Genomic DNA, 16,652 nt, shown 5'->3' on the forward strand with positions numbered 1-16,652 from the left:
CTACGTTTGTATCTCTATAAAGGCAAATGGCAGAGGAACTTACTGTGAACTGCTGGTCATGAAAAATGGTGGTTGTCCGGTGATAAGGACGGCAAAATCTCAGTCTTGAACTGACTAAGGCAGTTCAACAACTCATTGACCGGACAGGCTGAAGACGTGTGCTCAGGCAAAGGTGCAGATGCCGGAACTGTTGGGAAAAGGCAACGGCGCAGACTGAGCAGACGGTGGAAGAGTTCGTCGGCAAGCTCGGACATAAAAGAGTCCTCCAAGTTCTTAGAATGGCTCAAGAGTGTAAAGGTTTCAAATGAATGCCTGAGGGGTATTTATAAGGACCCAGATCCTGATCTTTGATCCAGCGGATAGGATCGATCCCCCATCGGACGGTCCAGGATCGTGCAAAGGCATCAATGAGTCAACTCAAGTTCTGGATCCGCTCTATTTCGATCCAACGTCCTAGAGTAGGAGGCTCTTCAAATTCGCCCCATCCTACGGTCCACCTCAGCGCAGAAGCATTAATGAAAAGCCCCCACGCGGATGGGACGCTTCGAAGTCCGAGCTGACGCAATAGCCTAGGCCTAGTGACCCTTGAGGTGGTTGATGACCTTTCAAGGTCAAGTGCCATCGATGCAGCAGTTGCTAGGCGACACATGTACCCCTCATCACGAACCGGGACTTCAGTAAACGAACCCGGACCTTGGTAGACGGTCTGGGCTCCGCAGTCGCCTGACACGTGAAGCCCCCTTGCCACGGACCAACTATTCTAAGAAGGAACCGGGAAGATAGCCGAAAGTATCCGGGACCAAGGCAAGCCTCCACCGGGCAGCCCCAGATGAAGGCTTAGGGGGTAAATGTTATCCTCATTTCCTGCCGTGTGCCTGGGACCGCGTTCCAGGCCCACTAACTTCCCAATTGAGGATGGGCCTAGTCCAGGCCCGTTTGGCAAGGAACAGGGTAGATATCGACAGCCCAATTCTAGGCGAGGCCTGGAAGGCGTCCGAGAAGAATTGTCCGGGACGGTCATCCGGGAGACGGTTCAACTGGCTGGGGATAATAGTCGGGATCGGTACAAACGATCCGGAAGCCTGGTAAACGATCCAGGCTCCTGGTGGATGATCTGGGCTCATGGTAAACGAAGAGGGACAGAGGTAAATGGACCTGGATCGAGTCCTCAAGGTTGGCAGGATAAAGCGTCCATGACCCTGACTCCGCCCTGCGAAGTGTGGGAGTTGTCCCCCCCACGTTTCACCTACGGAAAAGGCCACCTCGGGATTGTACGCCGCTAGTTCAGACCTGTGCTGCCACTGCTCTGACCGATCTTGTCCCCTGAATCTGTCTCGCAATTCGAGATGCCCAGACCAAAAGCTCCAGTTTGTCGGATGATAGTTACGGTTTGGGCTGGCCCAATGGGCTAAAGTTAACATTTTTCTTTGATGTTTTAATTCTTCTGTATTGGGCTTCCGATAGAGAAGCCAGCAATATTTATACCTTTACTGGGCCCAGGTCAACCCGGTCCACGCCCAGTGCTCCTGTAAACCTATAAATGCATGTAACAGAACACTGGAGAAGGGACTTTTGGGGCATATATACTGTTATTTTGCTAAAACTCAGAAAAAACTCCATTGTTGTAGACTCTCTAAGTTCTAATACAACTTTCTCGTGGACTAAGGCTCGTTAACGCCCCAACCACGTAAAAATCTTGCTTATAACTCCTAAGCCCTTTCTCTTAATCTCTCTGATCTTTTATTATTATAGTTTCTGAAAATCTCGGTAAACAATAGGTAAAATACAAGTTATTAAAACTTAACATATAACAATGACTTGAAGACTTTTAAAACAATGCATACATAGCAAACCCTTTGACCCTTAGGTCTACTGATCACGACATGCACACATCTGACCGAGCCTGCTCCAACTCATCGCCTCATCACTATGCTTATGCCTTTACCTGCAACACAGAGTACCCGTGAGCTAACGCACAACAAGAAGAGCCATATAGGACCCTATCCCCAAAGCCCAACAGTATACACTACACCAAACACCCATTACCATAACACATCATTATAATACTATTTAAAAAGAGTTATGGTATATTTATATATATATGTGTGGGAAAAAAAGGGCGGTAATTTATTTTGGGAACCCGCGTGCCTTATACTTTTTTACTAATTCCTTCTTCTTTTTCAGAAAAACTCCCCCGTTTTCTTCCGTCTCCGAAGTCAATCCATGCTTCAACTCCAACCACCTAACCACCATCCTCACAACCATTTTTCTTCGAGCCAAGCTCTAAATCTCAAGCACCCGTGAACCCAACCCCCAAACCAAGTGACCCCAGGTGGTAGCCCATTTCTGCGTGCCTTTGACCCAATGCGACTTCCATCCGCGAGCCACCACCAGGCGCGATTCTACACCCGTTCCGCTGTAGAGCCCCGAGTGTGCACCAAGCTGGAGCTTGAACGATCCTGAGTTGCAGAGGAAGAAAATGGTGGCTGGGTATAAGGCTTACGCCGTTGAGGGGTATATTTGGATTTTTTTGTCTTGAATGATGCTTGAGTGAATAGTTTACCGTTCCTTACCAGAAATTTTAGATTTTAGTATTCTAATTGTGAAATATGTAGATATAGTTTTGGAGGTATATAGTCAAGATCCCTTCAAGATACTTTAGCTATATACAATCACAGATTAGTATTCTGATTGTGAAATATGCTCACTAACTTGTTACTTTTCTGTTTTTAGTGCAGAGGGGCAGTGGTTGTATCTGTCAAGAATCTTGTTGGATTTGTGCTGATCAATGTGGATGGTAGCTGGTCGTGTGAGACCAAAAACAAAACAGAACATCTTCCTAACCCAGTAAGTAGCTTTAAAAATTGATGCTTTCTGAATGGAGCTTTTCAATTTCAGTACTTTTATATGTCAAATGCCTTTGCTTATTGCTGTCTTTGGTTTAGTTTAGTTTGATGTTCACTTTACTTGGTTGTTTATGTGATACTCATGCTAGTTGCTTCTATCTTTTTTATTACTGGATTTTACTGGTTTCTCTTAGGATGGGGATTTTACTGGGTGGTGGATAACTTATGGCTATCTAGAAGTTGGAAGATTGAACTTCTGAAGTTGCAAAATAATGATACAGTATTTTTGTTTCTTGATCATTCTCACCAAGTACTAAGAGGTTGTTTTTTCTTTTTTTTTTCTTGATGCATTTACCAGTTGGGTAAGCGGGGTCTTGGATCCAGAAGGCAGTGCATCTGGAGATGTTGTTACATCAGTTAAAAGGTAGGCTCTTATTTGTTATTTTTGTTTACCTATTTGTGTAGTTTATGCTTTAATAGTTGGTGTAATTTGTTTTTGTCTTTTCTGTATATATACTCTTTTGTATCATTACTTCTTTAATGAGAATTGATTCTATTAATTCAGTCACTAAGTTTGATTCTATCTACTTTTCTGAATTCCATTGAGCAAGGAAGTTGTCTCGTTTTTCTTACCTTTATGTACATGTTTCTCTTGAAACTTTACACAAAAGTATTGTTTTCAAATTGTTTTTTTCAGCTGGTCTGTGTTTTTTGCATAATAAAATAAAGGGAAGACATAAAGCATAGTAAGAAGAATAGCATTAGAAAATGTGATAATTCTTCTTTGATTTTTTATTTGTAAGCTGTAAAGTTGATTTTACTGTATTTTCCTTTTTAATGTTAGTGGGTTTTACAAATGGTAGTATCCTTTGCCCTGTGATGGAAAAACTCAATGTTGGAAACAATGCCTTGGCCTGATGATTACTTTCATTTTTTTTTTCCACGGTTCTTTAGTTTGTTTCTAGATTACTTTGTGCCTGATGATGAAAACTTTTATTTTTGTATTGATAAGTGCATTGATTTCATTTTGAGCCTCCATCTTTTCTGCTCTCACCATCTTTGGTACTCACCATGATCCATTATTTTATTTATTTATTACTATTTTCTCATGTTGGCTGTGGTGATGATGATCTGTGTTTGTTGTTGGTGGTGGTGAATGCCAAAGGTGATGGTTGAAGTGGTGGTGTTTAAACCTTGAAGATGTGATTGGTTCTTAATGAATTTTCAATGTTCATGAAATTTCTAGCATTAATCTTTGAGGGCATTTATATATTAAAATGGTCTCTTTTTACAGCTACAAAATATATATTTTATTGCCTTATGTAATAATATGAAGATATTGTCATTTTTTTTTGTTAGTTTTCACTTTCTTTGCATGCTTATTTGCCCTGTGATGGAAAATCTAATTTCAAAAGCAGTTTCATGGTTTTGCATTATAAGCCTTCTCTCTCTCTCTCTCTCTCTCTCTCTCTTTCTCTCTCTACTTTTTCACCAGAAAAAGTCTATTTTACAGAATCTATTGTGAGTGCTCTTAAGGCTTATAATGAGAATTCTCATGTACACTGTTAATGAACATATTAGCTTATGAGATCTGAGGGCTTTTGAATATCTAAGTTTGTTATTCTTTGTTTTATAATGCTTTATTTGCTTTATCACCTGTTAATAGATTAGAGGAAGAATTATTTAAAGATTACTTTTATTATTAATCTGTTTTATAATGCATGTTTTTTAACACTACTTGACAATGCCTTTGATGCTTTTGTATCAAGTAACTTGAACCTGTTTGCAGTGCATTCTTGTTTACATTGGATTTGATTTTGTCGATATCTATTTTGGCCCATCTTTGCTTCTTAGATTATGAACTTTTTTTTTTGGCTTGATGATGATATTTGTCCTCTGTTTCTGCTAGTCTACTTAGTTTTGTTTCCTCAACTGAAATATATGAGTACTGCCCTGTTTTTGTTTCTCAGGCAAGTAAAAAAGCCTTGGATCTAGTTGCTCTAGTTTATAAGTACTGCCTTGTATCAGTATCTAACATATTAACTTCAACATGCCAAAATGAGGTTAGCTGTCTCCATTTTCAGCGTTCAAGTCTAGCGCTAATCCATATTGCATTTTTTTTCCTACTTTTGGGTATAAACTTATATATTAAGCTCTTTGAGGGCTCATTTTAACTAAAATCTTAACTGGAACTTGTTCACTTTCTTTCAGTTTTTTATAAATTTTAGGTAGCATAATATCTCTATTTTTTTTAATTCCATTTGCAGCTTAAAAGTCATTCTGCTTTCTCTGAATTGTTAGCCCAATATTCACAGAGCGATTATAGGTATTAAATTCATTTTTGTTGTAAATCAAAGCATATTGATTCATGATACCATTATTGAACTTCTGAAAAAGCTTTGGAGCTTATTTGTTTAATGGTCATTAACTACATGAGGTGTTCCTCTTATTTAGTATTTTAATTTAAATTAGACTGAGCATAAACTTCTTAGTTGCATGAGTGATCTTTTTGAAAGTTTTTTTAAGTTATGATAGGTTTCTTACATTTTGTGGTGTATCTCTCTGTTTAGAGATAGAGTTCATCTCTTAAATTAACAAAATTTTCCTTTAGATTAGATTGTATTAGTGTTGATAATCCAAAAGTTTGTTAGTAAAAGCTTTGTCTTAATTTGTTATTGCTTTGTTTTGTTAGGAACGAGTTTCCTAATACGCAGCGGAAAGGTGGTGTGGTTGGCCCAGTGTACAACAAAATTTTTTGTAACATATTTAAACTACCTTTAAATATGCGGATCCATTAATATACATACATTAATCATAAATAAGATACTAATAGAAATCATACCTCTTGAAGCCTATCAAGTGTCCTTGCTATCTTTTTGTATATAGAACGATCTTCCTATCCAAGCCGCTCCCACGCACTCACACCAAGATCTTCCAAAGCGTTCTCTACACCTCAAGAAATGTGTGGGCACTTAGAGAATGAAGGATAGTTTATTTGTGATTCTTCTTGATGTACTCAACTCATGAGATCAAGAGAATAGGCCTGAGAATTGGTTCTTTATTTTTTGGGAGAGAGAAAACTATCGTTCTATTTTTCACAGAGCGAAAATTCTGAGTTGTCTTACACTCACTTCTCTTATTTTGAATAATAATCTGATCAGTCTCACTTAACAGAAAATATTCAAAATTTAAAAAATAAATTTGTAACCATTTTACAATTTAATTTTTAATTAATTAATTATTCCATTAATGAAAAAAATCCAAAAAACCAATTTTTTTGAATTATCCATTAATTAATTAATTAAACAAATAAAATTGAAAATCCCATCCCTGAAAATGCCAGCCCTTACACGCCACACACAGTCCTGGACTGTGTGTGAACGTGTAGCTTCCTAATTTCTAGGTGTTGACGCGGTTCTTCGGCAACAGATAATTAAGAGAAGAAGAGAAAGAGATTAGTACTAAAAGTAGAACCGTCACAGATATGAAATCTTTGGGAAAGAACTAGGTGACCCAAGACACGTTTTTAAGTGGTTCGAAGGTTAAAATCCCTCTACTCCACTAGTCAATATTATTGATATTCTCTAGGTATTTGGTTTACAAAGTATATAGTTCTTCAAAGACTATTTTTTCCAAACCCTATCAACTCCCAAGGTCTCCTTATTTATAGGAGAGGGCACCTGGAAGTTGGTAGGGAGGTCATCCCGTGACCTTACCATTTGTCATATCAAATCTGTGACATTCATGATTAATTCCTAAACCTGACACACAAGTGTGGTCTAATCAGTATGGAAGGAGATGATGGGCCGCACGGCCCAACCCGTCCGTGGGTGTCTGAATACGCACGTTCCTGCTGCGTGTCCGAGAAGTCAGGGGGATATCGGACACGTGATGGCAGGAATATGCACCTTTATCTTGCGTGTTGACTTCCCATAGGGTCGGAGCTTCCTGAGAAGCTCGCGACCGGAGCAGTTCATAACCCGAGCTGCTCCGTCCGTGGCCTTCGGATGTCATTCTCAGCTCCTGGGGCAACAAATGCGAGCTGGAAACAGGACCCCCTCGAGCTAACAAGGGCCCGTCCTAGAAATAAAGCCTCCGGCCTGTGGGAGCCTCGGACTAAATCAGGTTTAGTCCGAGGCTCGCCCTACTAAACAGCCCGTGGGAAAACTAGGGCGTACACTAGGGATATTGGTTTTTTAAATTTTATTTATTCAAATTTCTTTGTCAGATAAGATCTAACAACCTGATAGCTAATTCAAATTTGAATTCAAATTAATTATCTTTTTAATTAATTATTTGAATAAATATCAATCTTTTAAATTCAAATTCAATTTGAACTTATCAGATTATTTTCTCCCACTCAAATAAAGATATTTAATTAATTCTACTAATTAATTAAACCCAAATTTTCGAAAATAAATATTTAATTAATCATAATTTCGAAAATTACAATTAATTAATTATTTAATTAAAATTCGAAATTTAATTTAATTATTTAATATAATTTCGAAAATTATATAATAATTAAATATTAATTAATTTTGTTAACTACAACTAATTTGTAATTAATTAATTAATCACTATTATCATATAATTGCATATTTGGCCTGAAGAACAAATTTCTTCCTAAATATGTCTTTAAACTATTTTCCCTTCATATCAACTCTTACCTTGAACAGTGTTGATAGACCCACTATGGGGACCTATGGACCTATAATTCCAAGCTCCAATAAATTTGAGATTATTAATTAAACTCTTTAATTAAATAATCTTAATTTATTAATCTCATGATTATTCCACTATAAATATGAGACTGCACTCTTGTAATTATAGACATTTCATTTACTGAGTACTTTATAATCATAAAGCGTCCATTGATATAATAATTGCATACAACTTGACCCTCTAATAATGGTTCATAATTAATCGGGAATAAAATTACCGTTTTACCCTTTTAATTATCTCTTGTTTCCTTAAGTACCATTGACTCTACTAGTGAAGGTTAATTCATAACTAAATTATGAATTTGAGCTCAATAACCTTTCAGTCCCAAAAGTCAACCCTTAAGAGAACCATCATTCAATCTCTTGCGAGAAGGTATAGATTCCATATCTGTATACTATGTCCCCAGCCATCTATATTAATGAGTTCCCAAAACAAAAGTTTTAGCCTGATCATTTGACAGACCCTAACAAGTGAATCAAAGAACTCATATAACATAAACAGGAGTTCATAGTAACTTCAGGATTAAGATCTATTTGTATATGATTATCAGTTGATATATTTAATTAATACTTCGAAACGGTATTTAACTAAGTATTAATAAACATATCTGGTCCAGTTCTATATATTCTCTAATATATAAAGCACCTCCACTAAAGTGTCCTTCCACACTAGTGATCCGGATCTAGATCACATGTATTCATAATACTAATGGACCGTACTTGCAGTAATTAATCTAAAGATTCCATAACTTTATTTTACTGCGAACTATTCAAGTTCATTTATCTCAAACACAATCCTCTCGTACTAATACGTGTTTGAGATTACATACATGAACTTAGGAATTTTCCTGATATTTACATAATATTATCATAGAATAATATAGTCCATAAAATATATGCATAACAAATTCAATTTATTTGTTTATTTAAAAAAAAAACAATGTCTACTACATATGCTTTCAGGGCACATTTCCAACATGCTTGTCTTTATTTTGTTATTTTATTTTATCTTGTCTATAATTCTCTGGTTGTGTAGTTCCCTCAAGCCTTGTTCACTTATATGACCCATCCTTTGGTGCCATAGTTGCATCTCATTTTCTTGAACTTTAATAGCATCAGCTTCAGCAATAGATACAATTTACCCATCTAACACATACAATCCATTTACTTTATTCCATTTCATAACTTGCAGTGAGCCTTTAGTAATCTTTATGATGCCAGGTTGTACTGTTATGGTTCATCTCCATGGCTGCCAGATTATTGTTTAGCCGTATCCATACATAGATATATATATATACATAATTTTAGACCTTATGTTATAAGCTACTGCATTCATACATATATATTTGGATATAATTGTAGATTTTCTATCTGTTATAAGCTACTGGATCCATGTAGTGAGTATGTACAAATGCTCATTTCATATTTTAAAACAGAGTAGGCATAGCCAAATGTATATGAGGTGTTCAAGGAAATGTCTGACTGTACAACACAATTGTCTTAATATTTTTTTTTACGAATTGATTTTAAGATATTTTATTGTTGATGTTTTGGATGTGCTGGCATGAATTGTTAGTCTTACTGTATTGGGTTTTTCAGTGGCATTTAAATCTTGGGAGGATCGTAGAAAACAACTTGAATTGGAGAAGGCTCGTAAATCTGGGCTTGCACCAACAGAGGTTGATGAAGATGGCAAAGAGATTAACTTTCATATTCCTCTATATGTCATTTTTGAGAACCAGTAAGCTTTAAATTTCTGAGATTGCTAAATTATTTTTGTGAGAGTCGAATGTCTAAACTGTATATTTATGCAGCATTGTTCCTTTCTAACTTATTGTTAGAGTTTGAAACTTGAGAGGAAATTGAAATTGGATCCAAATTATACTAAGTCTTGGTATGACAGAGGTGTCCAAATATTTAAATCAGAAAAATATGCAAGAAGGGTTTTTGGTTCAGATTGGTATAATTTAATTAAGTTGTTTATTGACTTTTAATATTAATATCAGTGCCTATTAGTTATTAAGCATCTAGGCTACGAATTGATGCTAGTAGTAGTGACTAGTAATTATTTATTTTTAATACCAATATTAGTGCCTAGTTTTGTAGATTAAATATCTAATAATTAAACACACTTTTATTCTTATTTTGCTAACTACTTTAAACTACATTGGTTATGAGCTATTGGGTTTAATTAATAAATCAATTAGCATAATTGTTGATGATTATGATCTTTAGAAAATGGAATCTTATGATTGACAGTTTTGATGAATCGTCTCTTAAGTTAATGTAATGACCCACTAATCTAGACTTTTTGGACCATTAACGAAACTATACATAAACTTACATTTTTACGAAAATACCATAATTTTATTGAGTAACTTGTAAAATAAGAGTTACTTACAAATAAATACTAAGAAGGATATGGGATCCCATTGTCTTTAAAAAAAAACATGATTTAAATGAGAAGAATTACATAAGAAATGCGGAAAGTACATATAAAACCATAAAAAGATAAAATGAGACTACATCCTCGAATCGAATAACGCTTGGCCCCTTGACTCCCTTCACCATCGATACACATCCTCTAAGCGTCACGAATCTTACCGCCTCTAAAGCTTATTTTCCTGCACATAAAACAGAAAGGAATGAGCCTAATGCCCAGCAAGGAAAATCTAACACATAGTCATACACATAAATTTCATAATAAACGTAAAGACATATCATAACACTTAATACATACACTTATTATAATGGCCATTATTACTTGGGGTCCCATAGACTAAACAAGCTTATGCCCATGAGATTAGTGGGGTCCTACTAGCTAAGTAGGCATATGCCCATAATCTTTTTGGGGTCTTGTTAGTCAAATAGGGCATAAGCCCAAGCCTACAAACATACACATTCATAACATATTCATAACATATCATATTTCATAACATAACACATAAGATAACATAAGCAATACACATATAGATTCTATCCTATTTTCCTTACCAAAGTTACCGGGATATGATGGACTGAGTTGGGACTTTTGGAACACTCCTAAAACCATATGAGAAAGAGTGAGTCTTAAGAAGAAGAATTGAAAATGAATAGGAAGACTAAACCATTGAGAAATACGCTTACCACAACTTATGTGCTTAAGAACTTGGATTCCCTAACCAAAATAAAAATGTGGTTAGGGGACTGAGTAGAAGGCTTTGAGAAAGAAAATAACATGAAACAAATGAAATAGAGTTTCGGGTTTACCTCAAAGACTTGCAAGACCAATCTAACCACAACCGAAATACTAACGAACCTCACTTCCCAAAGTGTTTGATAAGCTTATGATGTTTAAGCTTATGATTCTCCCAAACCAGGTGTTTACACTCTCACACTCACTTAACACTAGCAGCTTCTGAACTTAGAGCAAAAGGTGAATAATGGCTGGGTACTAGGTCCTATTTATAGAGCTTGGGAATGAAAGTATCTTAATTTTACTTGAATAAAAATAATGGCTTTTTAGGTGAAAAATATTTGAATAATCGTTCAGCAGAGGCTGAAGACTCGTTCAAAAGATGCTGGACTTATGAAGAAGTTTGAATGGCTGAAAGGAAAAGAATTCAAAAACGTTTGAACATATGCTGGAGGAGGCGATATATCGCCCCCTGTAGGCGATATATCGCCTGGGCCAGTATGCCTGAGGCGACCGTGCATCGTTTCGTGTTTTCCGTATCTACGTGCTGCGACATATCGCCCCCTATAGCTGCGATATATCGGCACACGCTGAATATTTAAACACGAAATTACACAATTTTAGCTAAGTTTGAATGGAGTAAACAGCCTTGACTAAGCCCTCAACGTATTCAAAGCTGCTGACTGACCCTATAACATTCAAAATTTACTCCTTATTAAATTTAATCCTAAAAAATACTTAATCCTTAATCACCATTCATAACATGTGCTTAAAATCCTATTGGTTGATATCTAAACCTTATAGTACAATAAATAAAATCCTTAATATCAGTCATATTAATCAACCTTAGGTTAAAATTAATATTCTTAAACTATAGGTTAAACTTAGAAAATCTACAAGTACTACTATGAGTGTCCAAATAATTCCCGGTCTGAACCAAAAATCCACAGTAACAAAGATAATACTATACATACTATAATACTACTAAATAATTAGCTAAGTAAAGTTCTTGGACTCTACAGTTAAATAGCTTGTGATATTGTTTATGATTTCTTTTAAAATGTATGTCATCTATGTTCGTGCTAGTAGGTATGTCTCTGTGGTTTGCTTTAGAGGACTTGTAAATTGTTTTTTGATTTCTTATGGAGGACATGTCGATTTTTTTTTAAAGTGCTTTCTTTATGTATAAATTGGCTGCGTTTTATTTTCCTGTTACTAGCACAAGTTCTCTGTTTTGTATGCTTGATTCTATGAGCACATTCTAGAATTTCCTATATAAAATATCAAGTAATAACCCATAGATCAGTTTTTTTGAACATTTTAATTGAATTTGACATTGGAATTAAACCTCCTTATTGATGTAGAACCAAGAAAGAAAAAAGAATGAGAGACATAGACATTGACAGAAATGACAAAGAACTAGAGAGAATGATAACAGTTTTATTGAGAGACAAATCTATTTTTTTTTTATTCTATCGTTTTACAAATAATTCACACCCCTTTTAATCATTTTCTTTATTCTTTCCTGGATTTTCTTTTTTTCTTTCTTTTTTTGGCTGTTTAAATTTCTTTCCTTAATTGCAAGAAATAAACTAAAGCTTCGAATGTGTTTTTGGTCCCCTTTCTAAAATTATTTGGATGTTCTCATATGCAAACGTGCTTCACTTATTATGATGTTCTTCTGTTAAAAGTATTCTAGAATGTTCTGGGAGAAACCTAGAATTAATTAGACTATGATATAGATTATTATAGAATTATTTAGAGAATAGTAGAAACTAGTTAATGACTTGGAAAATTCTAGAAAGTTTTAGTTTTCTTCATTGTATCATAATAGAAGAGTGGTGTGTATAGATGTGATCTCAATCATTAGGCCAGAAGTAAATGAGGGTTTGAATAAGTATCCATATGTTAAAAAGCTATGTTCAAGAACAGTTGCTAACACTTGGTATATGTTTGCCTCAGTATCTTATGCTCTGTTATGAGTTTTCTGGTTTTGTTGATATGATTCTTTCTGTGGTTTTTGTTGTAGGTTTTAAGTGATCCTCAAAAGAGAGCCATATACGATCAATATGCTGAAGAAGGTCTCAAAGGACAAGTGCCACCCCCTGATGCAGCAGGGGGATTCCCTGGTGGTGGTGCTACTTTCTTTCAAACTGGGGATGCTACTTTCTTGCTTTAACTGAAGGTAATCACTATTCAGTCTTCTTCTTCTTCTTCTTCTTCTTCTTCTTCTTCTTCTTCTTCTTCTTCTTCTTCGTCTTCTCATATGTATTGAATCTGATTCAAGGTATTGTATTGTAATGTTTATTGGTTTGAAAGTTTGTTTGTTTATTTGTTCCATGGATTAAACACAAACCTTTTCTCAAGCAGAATTTGATAGCTTTCATCAAGTTTGGTGAGGACTGCATACTTTTCTGGGGTGTAAATGATCACAGTGAAAATGGTGTTGAAAAAAAACTGCTGGGTTATTTTTGTTCTACTCCTTTTAGGATTTGTAGCTAATTTGCACACTGCAAAACGCGCTCCTCGGCCTAGGCCTCGCCGGATTCTCTTGGATACAGATGTTGATACGGATGATTTCTTTACTCTGCTCTACCTCTTAAAGCTTAACAGATCAGAGTTTGAGTTAGAGGTAATTTAAGTCTTCTTTTGGTAACAATAATATTTTCAGTCTTCACGATTTGTCTATTACAAAGTTGAATATAGTATATCCAACTCAATTTTAGCCACTTGAAGGTTGGACAGCAGCACAAATATGAAAAAGTACATCTTTTTTCCCTTTCTATATTGATTCAATGAGTAAATTACGAGTAGATTATTTCATATTGACAGTTACGTATTTTAATCCTTGATAACAAGTCATTGAGTTTTCTTTCTTTTTTTTTTTTTTTTTTTTTCTTTTCTTCTGGTATTGATGATGATAAGTAGTAAAATAAAAAACCCTGCTTTTTTTTGGACCTTAATCTCTCAAATATTTGGTCCTACTAATATTTATGTATATATGGTCAAAGGATAAAAGAACTCTTGGCCTTAGGACCATAATGTCGGATCAAATAATTCAATGCTGGCAGTTAACTTGGTCCTAGTGTTTTACCAATTACTATAATAACATCTTTTACTTTTAAAAGCTTCTTGCTTTGCTTTTTCTGACTTTAGTTCCCAAAGTCTCCAATTTTTTGAGCTCTCTTAATTCTCATTAAAAAATCTCTCTCCTCAAAAGCTAATTTATTTTCGAACCATATATAGTACATAACCAACTTACAACATAGTGACACATAAGAATTTTCTTTTTCTTTTTTATTAGGGTGTGACTATCAACACAAATTCCTGGACTGATGTTAGACATTCTGTGAATCAAATCTATGACATCCTTTACATGATGGGGCGCGATGATATCGCTGTTGGAGTTGGCGGCGAAGGTGGAATACTAAAAGATGGTACCATTCTTCCTAATGTTGGTGGATATCTTCCCATAATAGAACAGGCATGAGCTCATTGATTGCCTTCTACATGTTTGATTTTTGTTTTTCCTCATAAAAAAACTTAGTACATTGCCATAACATGTATATCATACAATCTCAGTTAAAAGCCACTCTAATTTGTGTTTAGTTTATGTATGTCAGGGTGTTACAACCACTGGGGGATGTAGATATAGACAAGCTATCCCAGTAGGTATTGGAGGTCGTCTGGATGTTGATACAAATTTTGGCATTAGAAAAGCTTTTCTTCCTCAGGTATATATAAACTTTTATTTCCACTGATCTGTTATGCTTATTCTATGTATGATAAAAGAGATGTTTTCTTGAGTTGAGTTGGTAATTGGCTATCTTCCAAGGAGAATAGAATGTGGTTTATTAGTTATTAGAAGTGGAGAATCAATCTTTTTGCATTGTAAATTTGAATCTCAATGAATTGTTAAAATTATTTACTAACATAAATGAATCTCAAATATTTTGTTATGACTTAGGGAAGCAGGAGATATAGACCTATTAAACAACCAACTACTCAGCAGGTAATGTATGAGAAAATATCTGCAGGTCCTATAACTGTTATGGTTATAGGAGCATTTACAAACTTAGCCATTTTCCTTATGAGAAATCCACATTTGAAGAAAAATGTGGAGCATATTTTTGTCATGGGGGTTGGAGTGAGATCAAAGAACCCAACAGGTTGTTATTAGTCTTATGACTTCCTACACTTTGGTTTTGAGGGTATTGCAAGAGTACTGATAGAGTGGCTATTAAGCATGTGAACAATTGAATTCATAGCTTGTTGCAGTAATTAGCTAGAAAAGGAAAGCCAGACTTGTTCTGTTCTGCTTCTAGTTTTATTGATGTTGTTATGTCTACCATTTCTCTTGCTTCTGTTGGTACATTTAGGTTTGCTTATGATGTTGTACTTCCTTTGATAATTCTAGATATGCATGTGTTTTGGTTTCCTCTGTTTTTATAGCTTGGTACTAGACCTTATATGCCTAAATTAGTATAGCACATAACATTATGCATATAAGAAACAGATGGCAGAAAATGAAATAGATTTTCTTTTGCTTCTGGCTTGCAACTAAAGTTGAATGATTAAGCATAAAGTATGATTGAGTTCTTCTATATCATATATAGACCTTTTCTTCAAAAATCATAAACTTGACACTAAGGCCAAGAGTTTAGAACACAAACAGGAAACAGAAATTTAAGACATACCAGAAACCGTCTCCTCAAAACATCGATTCTTGTCATGTTTGATTTTTTATTTTATTGTTTTTCTTTATGATTTTGTTGTATAAGAAGTCAAAGTGTGATTCTGTTTTTATTCTTTAATTTTTTTGGGGATATATTGACAGAATTTAGAGTTCTGGAATCAATTCTTCCTCACATACTTTTTGATCATTGAGAGTGATATATTTGTTATCTTGATACATTTCACAAGCCTTGTTTTAAGTTGCATGTTTTGTTGCTTCAGTCGTTGTTTTGCATAGTAGTACATCTTGCTATACCCTGCTGTTTCGTCAAGTTTTGGAGTTATTACAAATTTAATTTAAACTTTATATGCTTACAGGTGGAAACTAGCTTAAGTCTTATGTTCTTAATAATAAAAGGACTTTTTTTTACAATGTGCAGGTATATTGAGATGATTTCTTTGGAGCAATTCTTGACAACATTTGTAGTTGAGGCCTTTAGAATGGAAGAATGTATTTCACTAATTTTTGTATACATTTCTTGTTTTGTAGTTAGTGATAAAGGAATCTGAATTGGGCATAAATTATGTTGTAATATGATTTCTTAAGCCTAGACTAGTAGACTAAATATTGTAATTACATTTGAGTAATTAATAAAAATCTATTTATGTTACCTTATTTGGCTTCAACTTTCATATTTGTTTTCCTAGTTTTGTGTAAGTAAAAAAAGATTATGTTTCTCTAAGCTAATATAACACATGTGTTATACTAAAGTGTAGTATAACACAAAAAATGTGTTATACTAAAGTGTAGTATAACACAAAAAAAGTGTTATATAATCGACTATAAATAACATAATTAAACACTTATCTATATATTAAAATAACACAGAAATTGTGTTATCGTTGACAGTACAATAACATATCTGTATAACACTGATAAAGTGTTATGTAAAGTACCCTGACCTACAATAACATAGTCGGTCTTAACACATCAGAAAGTGTTATCGTATGTTTTGATAACACATTTTCGGTGTTATTAAAAGCATTTTTTCTTGTAGTGATAAGACATTAAACGTAAAACATAAACATAAACTAACACATATCTTCTCAACCTAAAACAAACAACTACTAGTCGATACCTTATCACACAGAGTTCCATATTCAATCATATTGCCAGTAACATAACCATAATATAATGTAATCTATCAACCAAACCATAGTGCAGCGTAAACA

The 16,652-nt window shown here is 34.7% G+C and overlaps 1 protein-coding gene across 2 annotated transcripts; it reads left to right on the top strand.

Annotated features, from left to right (window-relative positions):
- The first annotated feature begins 2,663 nt into the window (after positions 1 to 2,663).
- On the top strand, positions 2,664 to 15,107 carry LOC133792376 (nucleoside hydrolase 5-like). 2 transcript variants are annotated; one of them, XM_062230276.1, is made up of 6 exons: positions 2,664 to 2,847; positions 3,205 to 3,270; positions 13,116 to 13,377; positions 14,050 to 14,229; positions 14,369 to 14,479; positions 14,713 to 15,107. In XM_062230276.1, the coding sequence occupies exons 3-6, from the start codon at positions 13,171 to 13,173 to the stop codon at positions 14,923 to 14,925; spliced, it is 711 nt and encodes a 236-aa protein (XP_062086260.1). In that variant the 5' UTR covers positions 2,664 to 2,847; positions 3,205 to 3,270; positions 13,116 to 13,170; the 3' UTR covers positions 14,926 to 15,107. The 2 variants fall into 2 exon arrangements, with proteins under 2 accessions (XP_062086260.1, XP_062086263.1); XM_062230279.1 differs by lacking the exons at positions 2,664 to 2,847; positions 3,205 to 3,270 and adding an exon at positions 12,587 to 12,930.
- Positions 15,108 to 16,652: the final 1,545 nt, after the last annotated feature.

Source organism: Humulus lupulus, chromosome 1 (assembly GCF_963169125.1).
Source record: "Humulus lupulus chromosome 1, drHumLupu1.1, whole genome shotgun sequence".
NCBI classification, from domain to species: Eukaryota; Viridiplantae; Streptophyta; class Magnoliopsida; order Rosales; family Cannabaceae; genus Humulus; species Humulus lupulus.